The 17,886-nt window shown below is 59.9% G+C and overlaps 1 protein-coding gene across 1 annotated transcript in view; it reads right to left on the bottom strand.

Annotated features, from left to right (window-relative positions):
* Positions 1 to 17,886, bottom strand: part of NIBAN2 (niban apoptosis regulator 2) — a 47,006-nt gene that overhangs the window by 3,941 nt on the left and 25,179 nt on the right. The window contains exons 3-11 of the mRNA XM_054174184.1: positions 15,107 to 15,235; positions 14,701 to 14,806; positions 13,465 to 13,632; positions 6,069 to 6,184; positions 5,871 to 5,975; positions 3,357 to 3,519; positions 2,375 to 2,562; positions 2,082 to 2,237; positions 1,364 to 1,480 (exon numbers count right to left, since the gene is read on the bottom strand). Coding sequence (XP_054030159.1) covers positions 1,364 to 1,480; positions 2,082 to 2,237; positions 2,375 to 2,562; positions 3,357 to 3,519; positions 5,871 to 5,975; positions 6,069 to 6,184; positions 13,465 to 13,632; positions 14,701 to 14,806; positions 15,107 to 15,235 — 1,248 coding nt within the window. The remainder of the gene's footprint in view (positions 1 to 1,363; positions 1,481 to 2,081; positions 2,238 to 2,374; positions 2,563 to 3,356; positions 3,520 to 5,870; positions 5,976 to 6,068; positions 6,185 to 13,464; positions 13,633 to 14,700; positions 14,807 to 15,106; positions 15,236 to 17,886) is intronic.

Below are 17,886 nucleotides of genomic sequence, written 5' to 3'. Positions count from 1 at the left end.
CTCTGCAGAGCTCTCCTACCCCCTAAAAGATCAACTCCTGCCCCAAACTTGGTGTCATCTGCACATTTACTGCTGATGGACTCACTGCCCTCATCCAGATCATCAATAAAGATATTGACCAGGATGGGGCCTAACACTTCCTCACAAGAGAGCTGTTCCAGTCCCCTCATCATCTTTGTAGCTCTTTGCTGTATCCTCTCCAGCCAGTCCTCTCTCCTGCCTGAACTGGAGAGGCCAGAACTGGACAAAGTAGGATAGGATAGGATAGGATAGGATAGGATAGGATAGGATAGGATAGAATAGAATAGAATGGGATGGGACGGGACGGGATGGGATAGGATGGAATGGAATAGGGTAGGATAGGATGGAACGGAACGGAATGGAATGGAATAGAGCAGAGCAGAACAGAACAGAATAGAATGGGATAGGATGGGATGGGATGGGATGGGAGAGGATAGGATGGAATGGAAGAGAAGAGAAGAGAAGAGAAGAGAAGAGAAGAGAAGAGAAGAGAAGAGAAGAGAAGGGAAGGGAAGGGAAGGGAAGGGAAGGGAAGGGAAGGGAAGGGAAGGGAAGGGAAGGGAAGGGAAGGGAAGGGAAGGGAAGGGAAGGGAAGGGAAGGGAAGGGAAGGGAAGGGAAGGGAAGGGAAGGGAAGGGAAGGGAAGGGAAGGGAAGGGAAGGGAAGGGAAGGGAAGGGAAGGGAAGGGAAGGGAAGGGAAGGGAAGGGAAGGGAAGGGAAGGGAAGGGAAGGGAAGGGAAGGGAAGGGAAGGGAAGGAGAAGAGAAGAGAAGGAGAAGAGAAGAGAAGAGAAGAGAAGAGAAGAGAAGAGAAGAGAAGAGAAGAGAAGAGAAGAGAAGAGAAGAGAAGAGAAGAGAAGAGAAGAGAAGAGAAGAGAAGAGAAGAGAAGAGAAGAGAAGAGAAGAGAAGAGAAGGAGAAGAGAAGAGAAGAGAAGAGAAGGAGAAGAGAAGAGAAGGAGAAGAGAAGAGAAGGAGAAGAGAAGAGAAGAGAAGAGAAGGAGAAGAGAAGAGAAGAGAAGAGAAGAGAAGAGAAGAGAAGAGAAGAGAAGAGAAGAGAAGAGAAGAGAAGAGAAGAGAAGAGAAGAGAAGAGAAGAGAAGAGAAGAGAAGAGAAGAGAAGAGAAGAGAAGAGAAGAGAAGGAGAAGGGAAGGAGAAGGGAAGAGGATGGAATAGAATAGAATTAAGCAGGTTGGAAGAGCCCTTTGGGATCATCGAGGCCAACCAGGTATTCCAGCTGTGGCCTCTCGGCACAAAGCAGCATTTCCCCAGGGAACACTGGCAGTCAGACAGGTGCCCTCTGGCCCCTTGCTGGGGTGCTGGGGGCGGCAGGGCTGCAGGGCTCACCTTGAGCACCCTCTCGAGGATGCGCTGGATGGATTTGCAGAGCTCCTCCTTGCCCTGCAGCTTGCCCAGCTCCTGGTGCAGCAGCGTCTCGAAGGTGTACACCGCGTCGTCCATTTGCTGTCAGCAGAGGCAGCTGGTCAGAGGGGGGAAGGCCCCAGGCACAGGGCTGGGCAGGGGGCTCTGTGGGGGCGCTGCCAGGTAGAACCACGGCGTGCCGGGCTGCTTCGGGTCGGAAGGGACCTCTGAAGGGCACCCGGTCCCACCCAGCAGGCAGGGCAGGGTGAGCCTGCACGCTGACAAGCTCCCCAGCAGCCCAGCATGGCATTCACAGGCTCCATCCTGAGGACCAAGGGTGCTGGGGGAGTGCCCAAAAGCGGTCTGTGCCCCCCCTCTGACACCCCCTGCCCCAGGGCTGGCTGCATCAGACCCCAGATGTGGGCTACCGGCAAAGGGGCAGCCGTGCCATGGCACCCAAGCCTGGCTGCTGAGCCCGTGGTTGAAGGGTGCCCCATGCTGCTGCCCACCCATGAGCCCCCTCCCTGCTGGGGCTCCAGACCAACAGGGATCCACCACACCCCCTTAGCTGGGTGCCAAGGACAGGACAGACATCCCAGACAAATGGCTGCCTGGGTTAGACCTTCCTGGGCTCCCTCTCTGCCTCCTCTGCCCAGCCCTCTGCTCTCAGCCTGGGGGGGCACAGGAGAACCTTGCTGCCCACCTGTCTCATGTGGATCTGGGCCCTCTGCTTGAAGACAGACGTGCTGGAGACGTCGAAGCGCTGCTGGAGGCCCTCCAGCTTCAGCTGCTCCATCTTCTCGTAGCAGCACTGCATCTTCACGGGGTGGAAGGCCAGCTGGGACAGCTTCTCCATGTACTGGGGGATGAGACCAAGCTCAGCAGGACAGGACATGCCACCCTGCATGGCCCCATCCCCATCTGCTTTCTCAGCCCAGGGTCCCCCCCAGGCCCTGCCCATGCCACCGGGCAGCAAGGCGCACCACCAGGTCTCACCTCCACCAGCTTCTCCAGGCCACCTTCGTTGACAATGTTCATGTTCATGTCTGTGACCTCCTTGAAGAACACCTCCCTCACCTCAGCAAAGCCCTGGCTGGTGGGGGTCATCAGGGCCTCCAGGATGGAGGAGATGTAGGGCTGGACGTGGTTGCGCACGCAGACCTCAGCTTTGGGGAGCACGAGCGCTGGGCACAGAGCGGGGACAAGCAGGGTGAGGCTGCCCCTCTGCCCTTCCAGCGCTTCAAATCAGGTCCCAGTCCCACCCACAGCAGGGGGAGCTGCGCCTCTCCCCAGGCCCCCTCCAGGAGAAGGCTCCCAGACAACACAAGGGCTTCCTGCAGAGGTTCCCTCAGTCTGCGTTGAACCCAGTTGTGCCCCACTGCCCACCGTGTGCCCCCCGTCCTGGGCCAATACCAGCAAGGACTGCAGCTGCTGGCACAGAATCATAGTCAGAATTGTCAGGGCTGGAAGGGACCTCAAGGCTCAGCCAGTTCCAACCCCCCTGCCATGGCCAGGGACACCTCACACTGCAGCAGGTTGCTCACAGCCACCTCCAGCCTGGCTGCAAACACCTCCAGGCAGGAGGCTTCCACCACCTCCCTGGGCAACCTGTGCCAGGCTCTCACCACCCTCATGGGGAACAACTTCTTCCTCACATCCAATCTCAATCTCCCCATTTCTAGTTTTGCTCCATCCCCCTCAGTCCTATCCCTCCCTGACACCCTCAAAAGTCCCTCCCCAGCTTTCCTGCAGCCCCCTTCAGATCCTGGAAGGCCACAATTAGGTCTCCCCAAGGGATCCAGGCCATGCTGGCAGGAGCCATGCTGCACCCCTGGAACAGCCACATCTGGGTGAAGCAGTGGGGGTGGCACTCCAGGAGCTGGTGACAGCCACAGCTGGGTGCTGGTGGCACTCCAGGAGCTGGTGACAGCCACAGCTACACTCAGCCATGCCCACGTGGTCTGCCCCAGGGCTGTACCTCGGATCTTGCTGGCCAGGTGCTCCTTGGAAGTGATGATCTGGTCCATGTCCGTGCGGATGATGCTCTCCATCCGCGGCCTCTCCTGCTCACACTTGGCCAGCACTGCCTCGTACTGGGCCTTGGTCTGCTCATAGACCATCCTGTAGACAGCATCTGAGATCTGCAGACAGAGAGCTGAGCTGGTCAGCTTCTCCCAGCACCTCCTGCACTAACCAGCACCTCCCCACTCACCAGCATCTCCCCACTCACCAGCATCTCCCCACTCACCACCACCTCCTGCACTAACCAGCATCTCCTGCACTAACCAGCAGCACCTCCCCACTAACCAGCACCTCCTGCACTAACCAGCAGCACCTCCCCACTAACCAGCACCTCCTGCACTAACCAGCATCTCCCCACTCACCACCACCTCCTGCACTAACCAGCACCTCCTGCACTAACCAGCACCTCCTGCACTAACCAGCAGCACCTCCCCGCTAACCAGCACCTCCTGCACTAACCAGCATCTCCCCACTCACCACCACCTCCTGCACTAACCAGCACCTCCTGCACTAACCAGCATCTCCCCACTCACCACCACCTCCTGCACTAACCAGCACCTCCTGCACTAACCAGCACCTCCTGCACTAACCAGCAGCACCTCCCCGCTAACCAGCACCTCCTGCACTAACCAGCATCTCCCCACTCACCACCACCTCCTGCACTAACCAGCACCTCCTGCACTAACCAGCATCTCCCCACTCACCACCACCTCCTGCACTAACCAGCACCTCCTGCACTAACCAGCATCTCCCCACTCACCACCACCTCCTGCACTAACCAGCAGCACCTCCTGCACTAACCAGCATCTCCCCACTAACCAGCACCTCCCCACTAACCAGCACCTCCTGCACTAACCAGCATCTCCCCACTAACCAGCACCTCCCCACTAACCAGCACCTCCAGCACCAGCTGCCTGCAGGACCTGTTGAGCCCTCACCCTGACCAAACCCTTGCTCACAGCCTGGTAAGAGGTTCTGCACATCAGGACCCCCCAGGCTGGGTCAAGTGAAGCTCACACCATGCACAAGCTGCTTCAGCCTGGGGCCTGAGGCACACAGAGCTGAGCACTGACCCCGGGAAGCTCTGGGGATGCTGGTGGGCTGGGGACGCTGCTGGTCCGGGGATGCTGCTGCTCTGGGGCCTGGGAGTCTGGGCAGGGGAGCTCCTGACCCTATTTGAAAGCTGTGCCCTGTCCTGCTCACCCTGCCTGGAGTCTCAGGACCCAGCCCCCAGCGCAGGATGGAGCCCCTGGCCGCGGGCTCGCACTTGCTGTGCAGCCAAGCACCAGGATCTGGGGGCTGGCAGGAGGCAGAGACACCTCCCTGCTCCTTGCCTTGGGCTCCCAGCTCTGCAGCTAGGCCTGGAGCTCCTGCAAAGGCAGCGTTTGTGTGGGTCTGGGCTGCTCCAGGGGCATGTGAGGAGCCTGGTGGTGACCAGCCCTCGGCCTGGAGGTTTCACAGGCAGCCTTGAGGAGCCCTCAGCGTTTCGCAAGGGCTGGGGCTGGATTTAGCCTGTGCTGCTCTAAAAATGGCTCACTAAATATAGCCAGGATGGGCTCTGCTCCAGGGCTGGGCTTCCTCCTCTTTGTGTTCCTGGCCCCAGGGACCAGGCAGTGCAGGCAGGGCTGGGCAGGGCTGCTCCAGGGGGCACGGCAGGGAGCTTCGAAAAGCCAAAGTGCAGAAGAAGGAGAGCTGCTTGCAGAAAGGGTCCTGGGGGTGGTGATCAACAGCTGGCTGGAGATGAGCCAGAGTGTGCCCAGGAGCATCCTGGCCTGGACCAGCAATGGTGTGGGCAGCAGGAGCAGAGAGGTGATTGTGACCCTGTGCTCAGCACTGGTGAGGCCACACCTTGAGTGCTGCAGTCACTTTTGGGCCCCTCGCTGCAAGGACATCGAGCTGCTGGAGCAGGTCCAGGAGAGGGGCAACAAAACTGCTGCAGGGTCTGGAGAACAGAGCTGGGGAGGAGCAGCTGAGGGACCTGGGGAGAAGGAGGCTGAGGGGAGACCTCATTGCTCTCTACAACTGCTCAAGGGGAGGTTGCAGAGAGGTGGTTGTTGGTCCCTTCTCACAAGTCACAACTGACAGGACAAGAGGAAATGGCCTTGAGTGGCCCCAGAGGAGGTTTAGGTTGGAGATGAGGTAAAACTTCTGTACCCCAAGGGTTCTCAAGACTGGGCAGTGGTTGAATCCCCATCCCTGGAGGGGTTTAAAAGCTGTCTAGTGCAGTGGTGGCCCTGGCAGAGTTAGATAATGGTTGCTAATTTTGAGGGTCCCTTCCAAGCCTGGTGGTTCCCTGATCTGATTCTGCAGGGGGCCAGGAGAGGGAGCGAAGCCGCCAGGGAAGCTGGTGGGCACCGAGCCTGGCATGGAAAGGCAGCCTCAGTGCAGCCTCACACCAAAAGCAGAGGCAGTGCAGGCAGGGGGAGCAGGAGCCCACGACCCCCCTCTCCCAGCACCCCCAGCCCCACACCTGGATCCAGGTCCTCTGGCGCTCCTGGGCCTTGCCCTTCAGCCGGGGGCCGATGGTGCTCCTCAGCTCGGGGAGCAGCTCCTCCATCACCAGGTTGCTCAGCACCTGCCAAGGAAGGCAAGAGGCTTTGGTGACCCTGCCCAGCCTGCAGCCCCACCACACCCCCCCAGCTCTGCCAGGGGAAGGCCAGCTCCTGACCTGGGTCTGGTTGCCACACAGCATGTCCCAGGTGCCGAACTGCTCCTTCGCCTGCCGGTACATGCGGATGGCGTCCGTGAAGGCTGGAGCCTCCACTCGGGAGTCCTCGGAGATCCCTGGGGAAGGGATGGGTTGGGGGATGAGTGAGCAGCCCAGCATGGTGAGCCAGGGGCAGCCAAGCTCCTTGCAGCATCCCCAGCCCACCTTCACAACCGCTGCCTCGTGTGCCCCCGCACCCTTGGACTCATGCCTGGAGCCCAGGGCTGTCGCTGGGACTGGGGATCCCCCCCCAAGCTGCTGGGGGCTTCCCACTCTGTCACCACTTCCCACCAGTGCCTGGGCTGGGGGGGTCCAACTCTGCCCACAGACTGATCCTCTCCAAGGACAGGGAGGCACCCAGGAGCAGGGGCTCAGCAGGACAGAGGGCCCCCAGCAGTGCACGGCGAGCCCAGATGGCACAGCAGGATGGGAGACTCAGTAAGCCCTGGTGGTGCACACAAACCTGGGGGCTCACTGAGCCCCCACAGCATAGCAGGAGCAGGGGCTCAGCAGGATGGAGGGCTCAGGGAGTCCCAGCAATGCATGGGCACTCAGAGACTTGGGGAGCCCAGATGGCACAGCAGGATGGGAGACTCAGTAAGCCCTGGTGGTGCCTGGGGACCCAGGGGCCTGGGGAACCTCAACGGCGTGGCAGGAGCGGGGGCTCAGCAGTCTGGGGGGGCTCAGTGACCCCCAACACTGAAGGAGACCCCCAGAGCACAGCAGGATGGGGCAGCTGGGGTGGGGGCAGGAGGAAGAGGAGGGCTGCAGGGAGTGGTGCAGCTGGGGAGGAAGAGGAAGGCAGCCAAGACAGCGTGAGTCAGGGCCCCAGCCCCGAGCCTTCCCGGCAGGAGGCAGGCTGGGCTGCAGCTGTTTGGCTGTGCCCAGGAGCTCACCACAGCACAGCTCACAGGGTCACCAGCACCAGGGGTGCTTGGCATCGCCCCTGCCCTCCTGTGGCACCCACCAGCGGGAGGAGCAGGGTGCTGGAAGCCTGCAGTCACATCTCACAGGGAGGCAGGAGGAGGAGGTGGGGGCAGAGGACAGGCAGGACAGCCCAGGAGCCTGCTGGCACATGTCCCATGCATGTCCCTGCCTTGTCCCAGCCTGTCTGGGCTCCAGCTGTGGAGGTGCCTCCCAGCCAGAGAGAACCACTCCTGGGAGAGAACTCCCCCAGCACCCCAGATCCCCTCCCTATGGCTGGGTCTTTGGCAGGAGGGAAGCAGAATGGGACCAGAGGTCAGGGTGGCCCAGTGACCCGGGGTCCCCCCAGCAGAGCCACCCAGCTCAGAGGCTTCCAGAGAGCACTCCTGGGCTGCCCAGCAGGCTGGGGACACACAGCCAGGGGTGGGTTCTCCCTTCCCAGGGCCAGCCCGGGGTGCTGAGCAGATCTGTTCCAGCACAGGGATTTCTCTAAGATGATTACAGTTAACTCCAGGCCTAAGCAGCTTTTCCTAAGGGGCAGCTTAATAGAAAAGGGAGGAAAAAAAACGCTGAGAAAGTCAAGTCTGAGCCTTTCTCAGTGCTCAGTGGGAGCCAGAGCACAGCTGAGCTGTCAAGGGGCTGCTGCTGAGCCATCCCCAGCTCCCTGCAGCTCAGCATCACCCCCCAGGGTGGGACAGCCTGGTACAGGCTCCCTACCAGAGCTGCTGCAGCCAAACCTCATCCTCCAAACCATGCCCCAGGAGAAGCCATCTGGATCTGCCCAGGGGTCACTCAGCCCAAGGGAGCAGTGGGCTCCAGCTGCAGGGGCTTGGCCCCAGCCCCGCAGCCTGCCCAGGGACCAGCAGGCTGAGCTAGATGCAAGAAACCACCAGGCAAAGGTCAGGAGTTAGCCTCATTAACATTCTGCTAATGATCAGAGGCTGGAGCCCCTCTGCTGGGAGGCCAGGCTGGGAGAGTTGGGGCTGCTCAGCCTGGAGAAGAGAAGGCTCCAGGGAGACCTCCTGGTGGCCTTGCAGTGCTTCAGGGGCTGCGCAGAAAGCTGGGGACAGACTTTCTCTCAGGGCCTGTTGGGACAGGAGAAGGGAGGATGGTTTGAAGCTAAAAGAGGGAGATTCAGACTGGAGAGAAGAAATTTACTGTGAGGATTATGAGACCCTGGCCCAGGCTGCCCAGAGAGGTGGGAGCTGCCCCATCCCTGGTGAGGTTGGTTGGGGCTCTGAGCAGCCTGCTGTAGCTGCAGATGCCCCTGCTGGCTGCAGGGGGGTTGGACTGGATGAGCTTGAAAGGTCTCTTCCAACCCAAACCATGGCTGTGGGATTCTAAATAAGCACTGAGCTGAGCTTGTCTTGTGGGGGGTGGGAAGGAACCACCCAGGCCTGAACCCCACCCTGGAAAGCCTCCTGGGGTGGTGGAGCATGGAAGGCTGGGAGCATCCCTGATGCTACATCCTGACCTCCTCCAAGTCCACCCTGCTCATGGCACAAGGTAGTTTCCTCTTGCCAAGGGAATACAACTGAGGAAGAAATGTGAGTTTGGAGCTGCTTTTTGCACAGCTAAATAGGCTCAGTGGCAGAATTGTTTGGGTTGGAAAAGCCCTCCAGGATCATCCAAGTCCAACCAGCAGCCCTACACCACCCTGGCCATTAAGCCATGCCCTCAAGTGCCACACATGGCTTGGACACCTCCAGGGATGGGGATTCCCCAGCCTCCCTGGGCAGCCTGCTCCAAAGCCTGAGCACCCTGCCAGGAAAGACACTGGTCCTGCCCTCAACCAGGGGCAACAGCCAGTGGGGTGCCAGCAGGCAGGGCAAGGCTGTGAAGGGAGCATGAAGGGAGGTTGTAGCCAGGTTGGGGCTGGTCTGTCCAGTTCTGGGCACACAGCAGTGTGCCCAGGTGGCCAAGAAGGCCAAGGGCATCCTGGCCTGCATCAGGAGCAGTGTGGCCAGCAAGAGCAGGGAGGTCATTGTGCCCTGTGCTCAGCACTGCTCAGGCCACACCTGGAGTCCTGTGGCCAGTTCTGGGCTCCTCAGGTTAGGAAAGATGTTGAGATGCTGGAAGGTGTCCAGAGAAGGGCAACAAAGCTGGGGAGGGGTCTGGAGCACAGCCCTGGGAGGAGAGGCTGAGGGAGCTGGGGTTGCTTAGCCTGGAGAAGTGGAGGCTCAGGGGAGACCTTCTTGCTCTCTGCAACTCCCTGCAGGGAGGTTGTAGACAGCTGGGGGTTGGTCTCTTCTCCCAGGCAAGCAGCACCAGAACAAGAGGACACAGTCTCAAGCTGTGCCAGGGGAGGTTTAGGCTGGAGGTGAGGAAGAAATTCTTCATAGAAAGAGAGATTGGCCATGGGAATGTGCTGCCCAGGGAGGTGGTGGAGTCCTCATCCCTGGAGATGTTCAGGAAGAGCCTGGCTGAGGCACTTGGTGCCATGGTTGAGTTGATCAGATGGTGCTGGGTGATAGGTTGGACTTGATCATCTCAAAGGTCTCTTTCAAGCTGGTTAATTCTATTCTATTCTATTCTATTCTATTCTATTCTATTCTATTCTATCCTATCCTATCCTATCCTATCCTATCCTACTCTATTCCAAGGCATGGTCTGGGAGCAGCTGGGGGCACTCAAGGCTGGGCACCTCCCATGTGAGGAAGGCAATTGCACCACCTCAGAGCAGAGCTGCTGTTAACAAAACAGAGCCTGCAAAAGGCTGGGGAAAATTCCCACACTGAGCACAAGCAGAGGCAGAAACAGAGTCTCTAATTTAGAGGGAGTGGGGAGATAAATAACTAAATTGCTGGCTACCAACAACAGAGGTTTAGAATCAGAGAATTGTCAGGGCTGGAAGGGACCCCAAGGCTCAGCCAGTCCCAACCCCCTGCCATGGCCAGGGACACCTCACACTGCAGCAGGTTGCTCACAGCCACCTCCAGCCTGGCTGCAAACACCTCCAGGGATGAGGCTTCCACCACCTCCCTGGGCAACCTGTGCCAGGCTCTCACCACCCTCATGGGGAACAACTTCTTCCTAACATCCAATCTCAATCTACCCATTGCTAGTTTTGCTCCATCCCCCCCAGTCCTATCCCTCCCTGACACCCTCAAAAGTCCCTCCCCAGCTTTCTTGGAGCCCCCTTCAGATACTGGAAGGCCACAATAAGGTCTCCTTGGAGCCTTCTCCTCTCCAGACTGAACAGCCCCAACTCTCTCAGTCTGTCCTCATAGCAGCTCCAGCCCTCTGCTCCTCCTCATGGCCCTTCTCTGGATACCTTCCAGCACCTCCAGATCTTTCCTGGCACAGAGGCTCCAGAACTGGGCACAGAGCTCCAGGTGGGGTCTCAGCAGAGCAGAGCAGAGGGGGAGAATCCCCTCCCTCAACCTTTCTGGCATCTGAAACACAGGCTTGGAACTCACAGGAGCCATGAGGGTAGAAATGGTGCCAGGAAGGGTAAAAGCATCACACAGTGGGGTCTGGGTTGTAGAAACACAGAAACCAACCCCCCCCTCCAGCACTGAGCTTCCCCTGTGCCACTGCCCACCCCAGGGAGGTCTTCTTGGCATGAGGAGGAGAGGATTTAATGGCACAGCTCTGGCTGGCAGTGGGGATGGTGCTGAGCTTCCATCCTCCTCCCTCCCACTCAGCAGCCAGAAATTGGCTTTTCTGGTAGGAGAGATCTCCTGTGAGGACAGCCTGGGAGAGCTGGGGCTGTGCAGCCTGGAGAAGAGAAGGTTCCAGGCTGCATTTCACTATCTGAAGGGGACCTAGAGGGAAGCTGGGGAGGGACTGCTGAGGAGGGCTTGTGGCAGCAGGATGAGGAGCAGTGCTTTGAAACTGGAGCAGGGGAGATTCAGGTTGGCTATCAGGAGGAAGTTCTGCACAGTGAGGGTGGTGGAACACTGGAACAGGTTGCCCAGGGAGGTGGTGGAAGCCCCAGCCCTGGAGACACTCAAGGTCACATTTGATGGGGCCCTGAGCAACCCTGATCTAGTTACAGATCCCAGAAGCATAGAATGGTTTGGGTTGGAAGGGAGCTTAAAGATCATCTGGGTGTCCCTGCTCAGTGCAGGGGGGGTTGGACAGGATGACCTTCAAGGCTCCCTCCCAACCTGATGCATTCTATCATCATCTCTTTCACCAGGAGCTGGGTTTGCTCGTGGTGGGTCCAGCAAGCACAGGGGAAGCTTGGGGTGCTGAGCACTGCAGCAGCAGCCCCAGGGATGAGCAGCTGGAGGCTCCACTGTGCCCAGACACCCTGTAAAGGAGCCCAGGGCTGTGGGGACAGCCCCACCAGCTCAGCCACCCCCCTGGATGTGCTTTCCCTCCAGAAGGGAGGAGGAGAAGATCAAAGCTTCCAGCAGATGGAATCCTCCAGGGGAGGATGGAAACCCTCAACGAAACCCAGGCTGCCCCATCACTCTCCTCCCCAAACAGCAGCTCCAGCCCCATCACTCCCCTCCCCAAACAGCAGCTCCAGCCCCATCACTCCCCTCCCCAAACAGCAGCTCCAGCCCCATCACTCCCCTCCCCAAACAGCAGCTCCAGCCCCATCACTCCCCTCCCCAAACAGCAGCTCCAGCAAAACTGGAGCTGCAGGGAGCTCCCAGGAGTGCAAGAGGTACTTCCAAAGCAGGCAGCATCACCCTTTGCCCACTAAAAGCTCCAGTTTTGAGGAGGTTTCAGTGCTGGCCCCTCCCTGCCTAGGGAACATCTCACCACCCAAGGCACCACCAGGACTGGGGGCTCAGCCCAGGGCACACAGGCCACAGCCAAGCAGGAAAGTTGTGTTTTCCTGCCAGAGTGTGGCTGATGTGGGAGGTAGGACCTGCTCCACCCCAGCCCCTACCCAGCCTGCACCCCTCTGCCTCTGCTGCCCTTGCTCACCACAGCCCACAGGGCATGGAGCAGGGTGCTGGGGTTTGGGTGGCTCTGATGACCAAATATTTACTACCTCAAGGTGGAAAATAGGCATCAGGGCTGCCTCCTGAGTCAGGCTCTGGGCTGGCTCCTGCAAATGCTGCCTGGCCTGCTGAAGGCTTTAAGGGTCCTTATAGGCACTGGGATGAAGCCAGGCACAGGGATGTCCCAGGGGGGCTGGATGCCTCCCTCTCCCCAGCCTCCCACAGAGAGAGGATGAGAAGTTCCCTGATGCTCAACAAGTCCCAGACAATTCCTCCTCTTGATCTCCAAAGCAAACCCCTTGGCCCAAACCCCACTGCTGCAGGGCCAGGGAATCACAGAACTCTTTTGCTTGGAAGAGATCTTTAAGATCACTGAGCTCAACCAGCACCCAGCACTGCCAGGTCACCACCAAACCAGCTCCCTCAGCACCACATCCACAGGGCTCTGAAACCCCTCCAGGGATGGGGACTCCACCACTGCCCTGGGCAGCCTGGGCCAGGGCTTGACAGCCCTTCCTCATGTCCAACCTAAACACTCCCTGGGGCAACTTCAGGCCATTGCCTCTTGTCCTATCACTTGTTCCTTGGGAGGGGAGGCTGACCCCCACTTGGTTCCAGCCTCCTTCCAGGGAGCTGCAGAGAGCAATGAGGTGTCCCCTGTGCCTCCTTTTCCCCAGCCTAAACACCCCCAGCTCCCTCAGCTGCTCATCCCCAGCCCTCTTCTCCAGACCCTTCAGCTGGTCCCAACACCACCCTGTCTGGAGCAGGGAGCCCCCGAGCCCCAGGGCAGAGCCTGTGTGTGGAGAGGCCAGGCACAGAGGGACCTGGGGGTACTGCTTGATAGTAGGCTGAACATGAGCCAGCAGTGTGCCCAGGGGGGCAAGAAGGCCAATGGCATCCTGGCCTGCATCAGGAAGAGTGTGGCCAGCAGGAGCAGGGAGGTCATTGTGCCCTGTGCTCAGCACTGCTTAGGCCACACCTTGAGTCCTGTGTCCAGTTCTGGGCTCCTCAGGTTAGGAAAGATGTTGAGATGCTGGAAGGTGTCCAGAGAAGGGCAACAAAGCTGGGGAGGGGTCTGGAGCACAGCCCTGGGAGGAGAGGCTGAGGGAGCTGGGGTTGCTTAGCCTGCAGAAGAGGAGGCTCAGGGGAGACCTTCTTGCTCTCTGCAACTCCCTGCAGGGAGGTTGTAGCCAGGTGGGGGTTGGTCTCTTCTCCCAGGCAAGCAGCACCAGAACAAGAGGACACAGTCTCAAGCTGTGCCAGGGGAGGTTTAGGCTGGAGGAGAGGAGAAAGTTCTTCCCAGCAAGAGAGATTGGCCATGGGAATGTGCTGCCCAGGGAGGTGGTGGAGTCCCCATCCCTGGAGGTGTTTAGGAAGAGCCTGGATGGGGTGCTTGGTGCCATGGGTTAGCTGATCAGCTGGTGCTGGGTGCTGGGCTGGACTTGCTGCTCTCTGAGGCCTGTCCCAGGCTGGCTGGGTGTGCTGGGTGTGCCCCCTGGGTGTGCTGGGTGTGCCCCCTGCCCCCTCACCGTCGTTGCAGTGCCGCACGCAGTCCTGGAACACCGCGCGCCAGCGCTGCTGCTCCTTGCCGGTCATCACGCAGCAGTAGTAGTGCCTGGCATAGGGGTGCCAGAGGATCAGGGGGAAATCCGTGGGGCACTTCAGGATGGGAGACTGCCCCGACTTGGGGGTCACACCTGTGGGAAGGGGAAAGCTGCTCAGAGGAGCAGAGGGGGCAGGGTGGCGGTGGTGCGGCGCGGGGGGTGGCTGGCGGCACCGGGGGGGCGCAGCCCCCTCGGCTCCTGCCCTCGGCCTGGCACTGCTGGAATGCTTTGGGTGGGAAGGCTTCAAAGGCATCCCCCCCAAGCCCCCTGCAGGCAGCAGGGCCATCTGCAACCAGGGCAGGTTGCTCAGAGCCCCAGCCAAGCTGACCTGGAATGGCTGCAGGAATGGGGCAGCTCCCACCCCCCGGGCAGCCTGGGCCAGGCTCTCGCCACCCTGGCAGACAATATCCATCCTGGAGCCTTCTCTGCTCCGGGCTGCAGATGCTGCACCTCAAACCCACCCCTTCCACAAGGTCCTGAGGGACCCTACACCCCCAAACCCACCCCTTCCACAAGGTCCTGAGGGACCCTACACCCCCAACCTTCCCCTTCCACAAGGTCCTATGGGATCCTACACCCCAAACCCTCCTCTTCCACAAGGTCCTGAGGGACCCTACACCCCCAAACCCACCCCTTCCACAAGGTCCTGAGGGATCCTACACCCCAAACCCTCCTCTTCCACAAGGTCTTCAGGGATCCTACACCCCAAACCCACCCCTTCCACAAGGTCATCAGGGATCCTACACCCCAAACCCACCCCTTCCACAGGGTCCTCAGGTATCCTACACCCCAAACCCACCCCTTCCACAAGGTCATCAGGGATCCTACACCCCAAAATCATCCTTTCCACCAGGTCCTATGGGATCCTACACCCCAAACCTTCCCCTTCCAAAGGTCCTTGGGGATCCTACACCCCAAACCTTCCCCCTCCAAAGGTCCCTGGGGATGCCACATCCCAAACCCACCCCTTCCCCAAGGTCCTCAGGGATGCTGCACCCCAAACCCTCCCCTTCCAGAAGGTGTCCGTGGATGCCCACATCCTGGAATCACCCCTTCCCAAAGGTGTGTCCCCCCCCCCAGCCAAGGGCTTGCCCAAGCAGCAGAGGGGTGCAGGCACCCAGGAGCATCCCTCTCCACCCCCGGGGTGGCAGCAGCACTCACCAGGCAGGCTGCTGCTCACCAGCTCCAGGTACTGCTCCACGGAGGTGAGGACCTTGTAGCCGGCGCTGTTGACCAGCACGCGGGGGGGCAGGTCCCGCTCGTAGGCCTGGGCAGAAAGAGAGGGGCATGGCAGTGGGGTGGGGGGCATGGCAGTGGGGTGGGGGGCATGGCAGTGGGGTGGGGGGCATGGCAGTGGGGTGAGGGGCATGGCAGAGGGGTGGGGGGCACGGCAGCGGGGTGGGGGGCATGGCAGAGGGGTGGGGGACATGGCAGCGGGGTGAGGGGCACGGCAGCGGGGCGAGGGGCATGGCAGCGGGGCGGGGGGCACGGCAGCGGGGCAGGGGGCACGGCCACAGCCCCCCAGGCTCGGGAGCTGTGCCCACCCGGGGTGGGGGACGCCCCTCACCAGCTTGTTCTCGTAGAGGACCAGCCCGTAGTTGTGCGGCACCACGCAGAAGCGGTTCCTCCACTTCTTGTTCTCCTCCATGTACTGGAAGATGTTGCCCGAGTAGATGACGTGGTCCTCCAGAGGCACCTGAGGGGAGGAGGCATCCGGTGGGGGGCACAGGGTGGTCAGATAGAGCGGGGCAGCCGGGTACCCCTCCGGCCCTGGCTGGGGCTGGCTCAGGGAGGTCCACGCCGGGCGGTTTGGGAGGAGCTGGCTGGGCCAGGGCTGGGCCAGGGCTGTGCCAAGGGTCTCCAAGTTCACCACTGGGTGATGGAGTCAGAGAATGGCCAGGGCTGGAAGGGAGCTCAAGGCTCAGCCAGTTCCAAGCCCCCTGCCATGGGCACCTCACACTACAGCAGGTTGCTCACAGCCACCTCCAGCCTGGCTGCAAACACCTCCAGGGCTTCCTGTGGATCCTACACCCCCAAGCCCACCCCTTCCACAGGGTCCTCAGGGATCCTACACCCCCAAACCCACCCCTTCCACAGGGTCCTCAGGTATCCTACACCCCCAAACCCACCCCTTCCACAGGGTCCTCAGGGATCCTACACCCCCAAACCCACCCCTTCCACAGGGTCCTCAGGGATCCTACACCCCCAAACCCACCCCTTCTACAGGGTCCTCAGGGATCCTATACCCCCAAACCCACCCCTTCTACAGGGTCCTCAGGGATCCTACACCCCCAAACCCACCCCTTCCACAGGGTCCTCAGGGATCCTATACCCCAAAATCATCCTTTCCACCACATCCTATGGGATGCTACACCCCAAAAGCCTCCAGGGCTTCCACCACCTCCCTGGGCAACCTGTGCCAGGCTCTCACCACCCTCATGAGGAAGAACTTCTTCCTAACAGCCAACCTGAACCTACCCATTTCTAGTTTTGCTCCATCCCCCCAGTCCTGGCACTCCCTGACACCCTCAAAAGGCCCTCCCCAGCTTTCCTGTAGCCCCCTTCAGATGCTCCTGCAGCACTGCACATTTTGCTGCTGAAGAGCTGCATCTGGGTGGCAACCTTGAGAGGTGTCCTAGGGAGCCTCAGAGTGGTGGTGGTCACCCTGGTGTTGGTCACACCTCTGGAATCTCCTTCCTGAGAGATACACCAAGCACAGCTGAGCTCACTTGGCTGAGTGGAGAGCTGGAGCCAAGCCCTGCAGAAGCTCCTACTGTGTCCAGTTCTGGGCTCCTCAGGTTAGGAAAGAGGTTGAGATGCTGGAAGGTGTCCAGAGAAGGGCAACAAAGCTGGGGAGGGGTCTGGAGCACAGCCCTGTGAGGAGAGGCTGAGGGAGCTGGGGTTGCTTAGCCTGCAGAAGAGGAGGCTCAGGGGGGACCTTCTTGCTCTCTGCAACTCCCTGCAGGGAGGTTGTAGCCAGCTGGGGGTTGGTCTCTTCTCCCAGGCAAGCAGCACCAGAACAAGAGGACACAGTCTCAAGCTGTGCCAGGGGAGGTTTAGGCTGGAGGTGAGGATGAAAGTTCTTCCCAGCAAGAGAGATTGGCCATGGGAATGTGCTGCCCAGGGAGGTAGTGGAGTCACCATCCCTGGAGGTGTTTAGGAAGAGCCTGGATGAGGCACTTGGTGCCATGGTTGAGTTGATCAGATGGTGCTAGGTGACAGGTTGGACTTGAGGATCTCAAAGAACCAACCTGGTCTGGTCTATTCTATTCTTTCTATTCCATTCCATTCCATTCCATTCCATTCCATTCCATTCCATTCCATTCCATTCCATTCCATTCCATTCTTCTCAGCCTCAGCTCGAAGCAGGCAGGAGCATGCTCTGTGCTGCTCAGCAGTGGCCACCACCCAGGAGGTCCTGCTAGGGTGTGGGTCAGAGACCAGCTGAGAGGAACCAAGCCCTGCCCTAATGTGCTCTCCAGGTGGGACATGGAAGAGGGAAAGCAAGAAGCCAGCCTGCAGAGCCCAGCACCAGGTGATGCCTACATGCTCTGGGCTTCATGGAGGACCAGCCATGGGGACAGGCTGAGGCCATCCCACAACCCCCCCGAGGCCCCCCCAGACTGAGCAGCCTCTCTCCAGCACCTTTTGGCCCCCACCCCAGCAGCTTCTCTGCCATCCCAAACACAGCCTTGGCTGAGCAAGCCAGGAATTCGTCCCAGGAATTTTTATGATCCCAGGAACACAAACAAGAGCCCAGAGCTCTGGTGAGGGTGGGAGGGTGCAGCAGCCTGCCCTGGCCACCCACCAGCTGCCACAGTGGCTGCCAGGTGGAACCAGCCAAGGGCTTGGGGCTCACTGTGCCACAGAGTCGAGATCCTTCTGCAGGACCTTCCCTTCTCCTCCCCCTGCTCTGTCACAGGAACCCCACTGCCTTCTCCAAGCCTCCCACCACTCCCTGACCCCACACCCCTGGGTGGCAGGGGAGGTCTGAGAGCAGCTTGGCTCAGCAGCCAGGCTGACAGCACCTTGCTGACAGCACCTTGCTGACAGCACCTTGCTGCTCCTCACTGCTCCCCAAAGGCCTTGGAAGGGGGAGAAGGATGCACAGAGCAAAGCCCTGCAGGGCTGGGGGACAGGGAATGGTGGGAGCCTGAACCACAGGGTACAGGGATGGGATGGAATGGAATGGGATGGGATGGGATGGGATGGGATGGGATGGGATGGGATGGGATGGGATGGGATGGGATGGGATGGGATGGAATGGAAATGAATGGAATGGAAATGAATGGAATGGAATGGAATGGAATGGAATAGAATGGAATGGAATAGAATAGAATAGAATAG

The sequence above is a fragment of the Dryobates pubescens genome, chromosome 29, assembly GCF_014839835.1.
Source record: "Dryobates pubescens isolate bDryPub1 chromosome 29, bDryPub1.pri, whole genome shotgun sequence".
NCBI classification, from domain to species: Eukaryota; Metazoa; Chordata; class Aves; order Piciformes; family Picidae; genus Dryobates; species Dryobates pubescens.
This window is presented reverse-complemented; position numbering and strand designations above follow the sequence as displayed.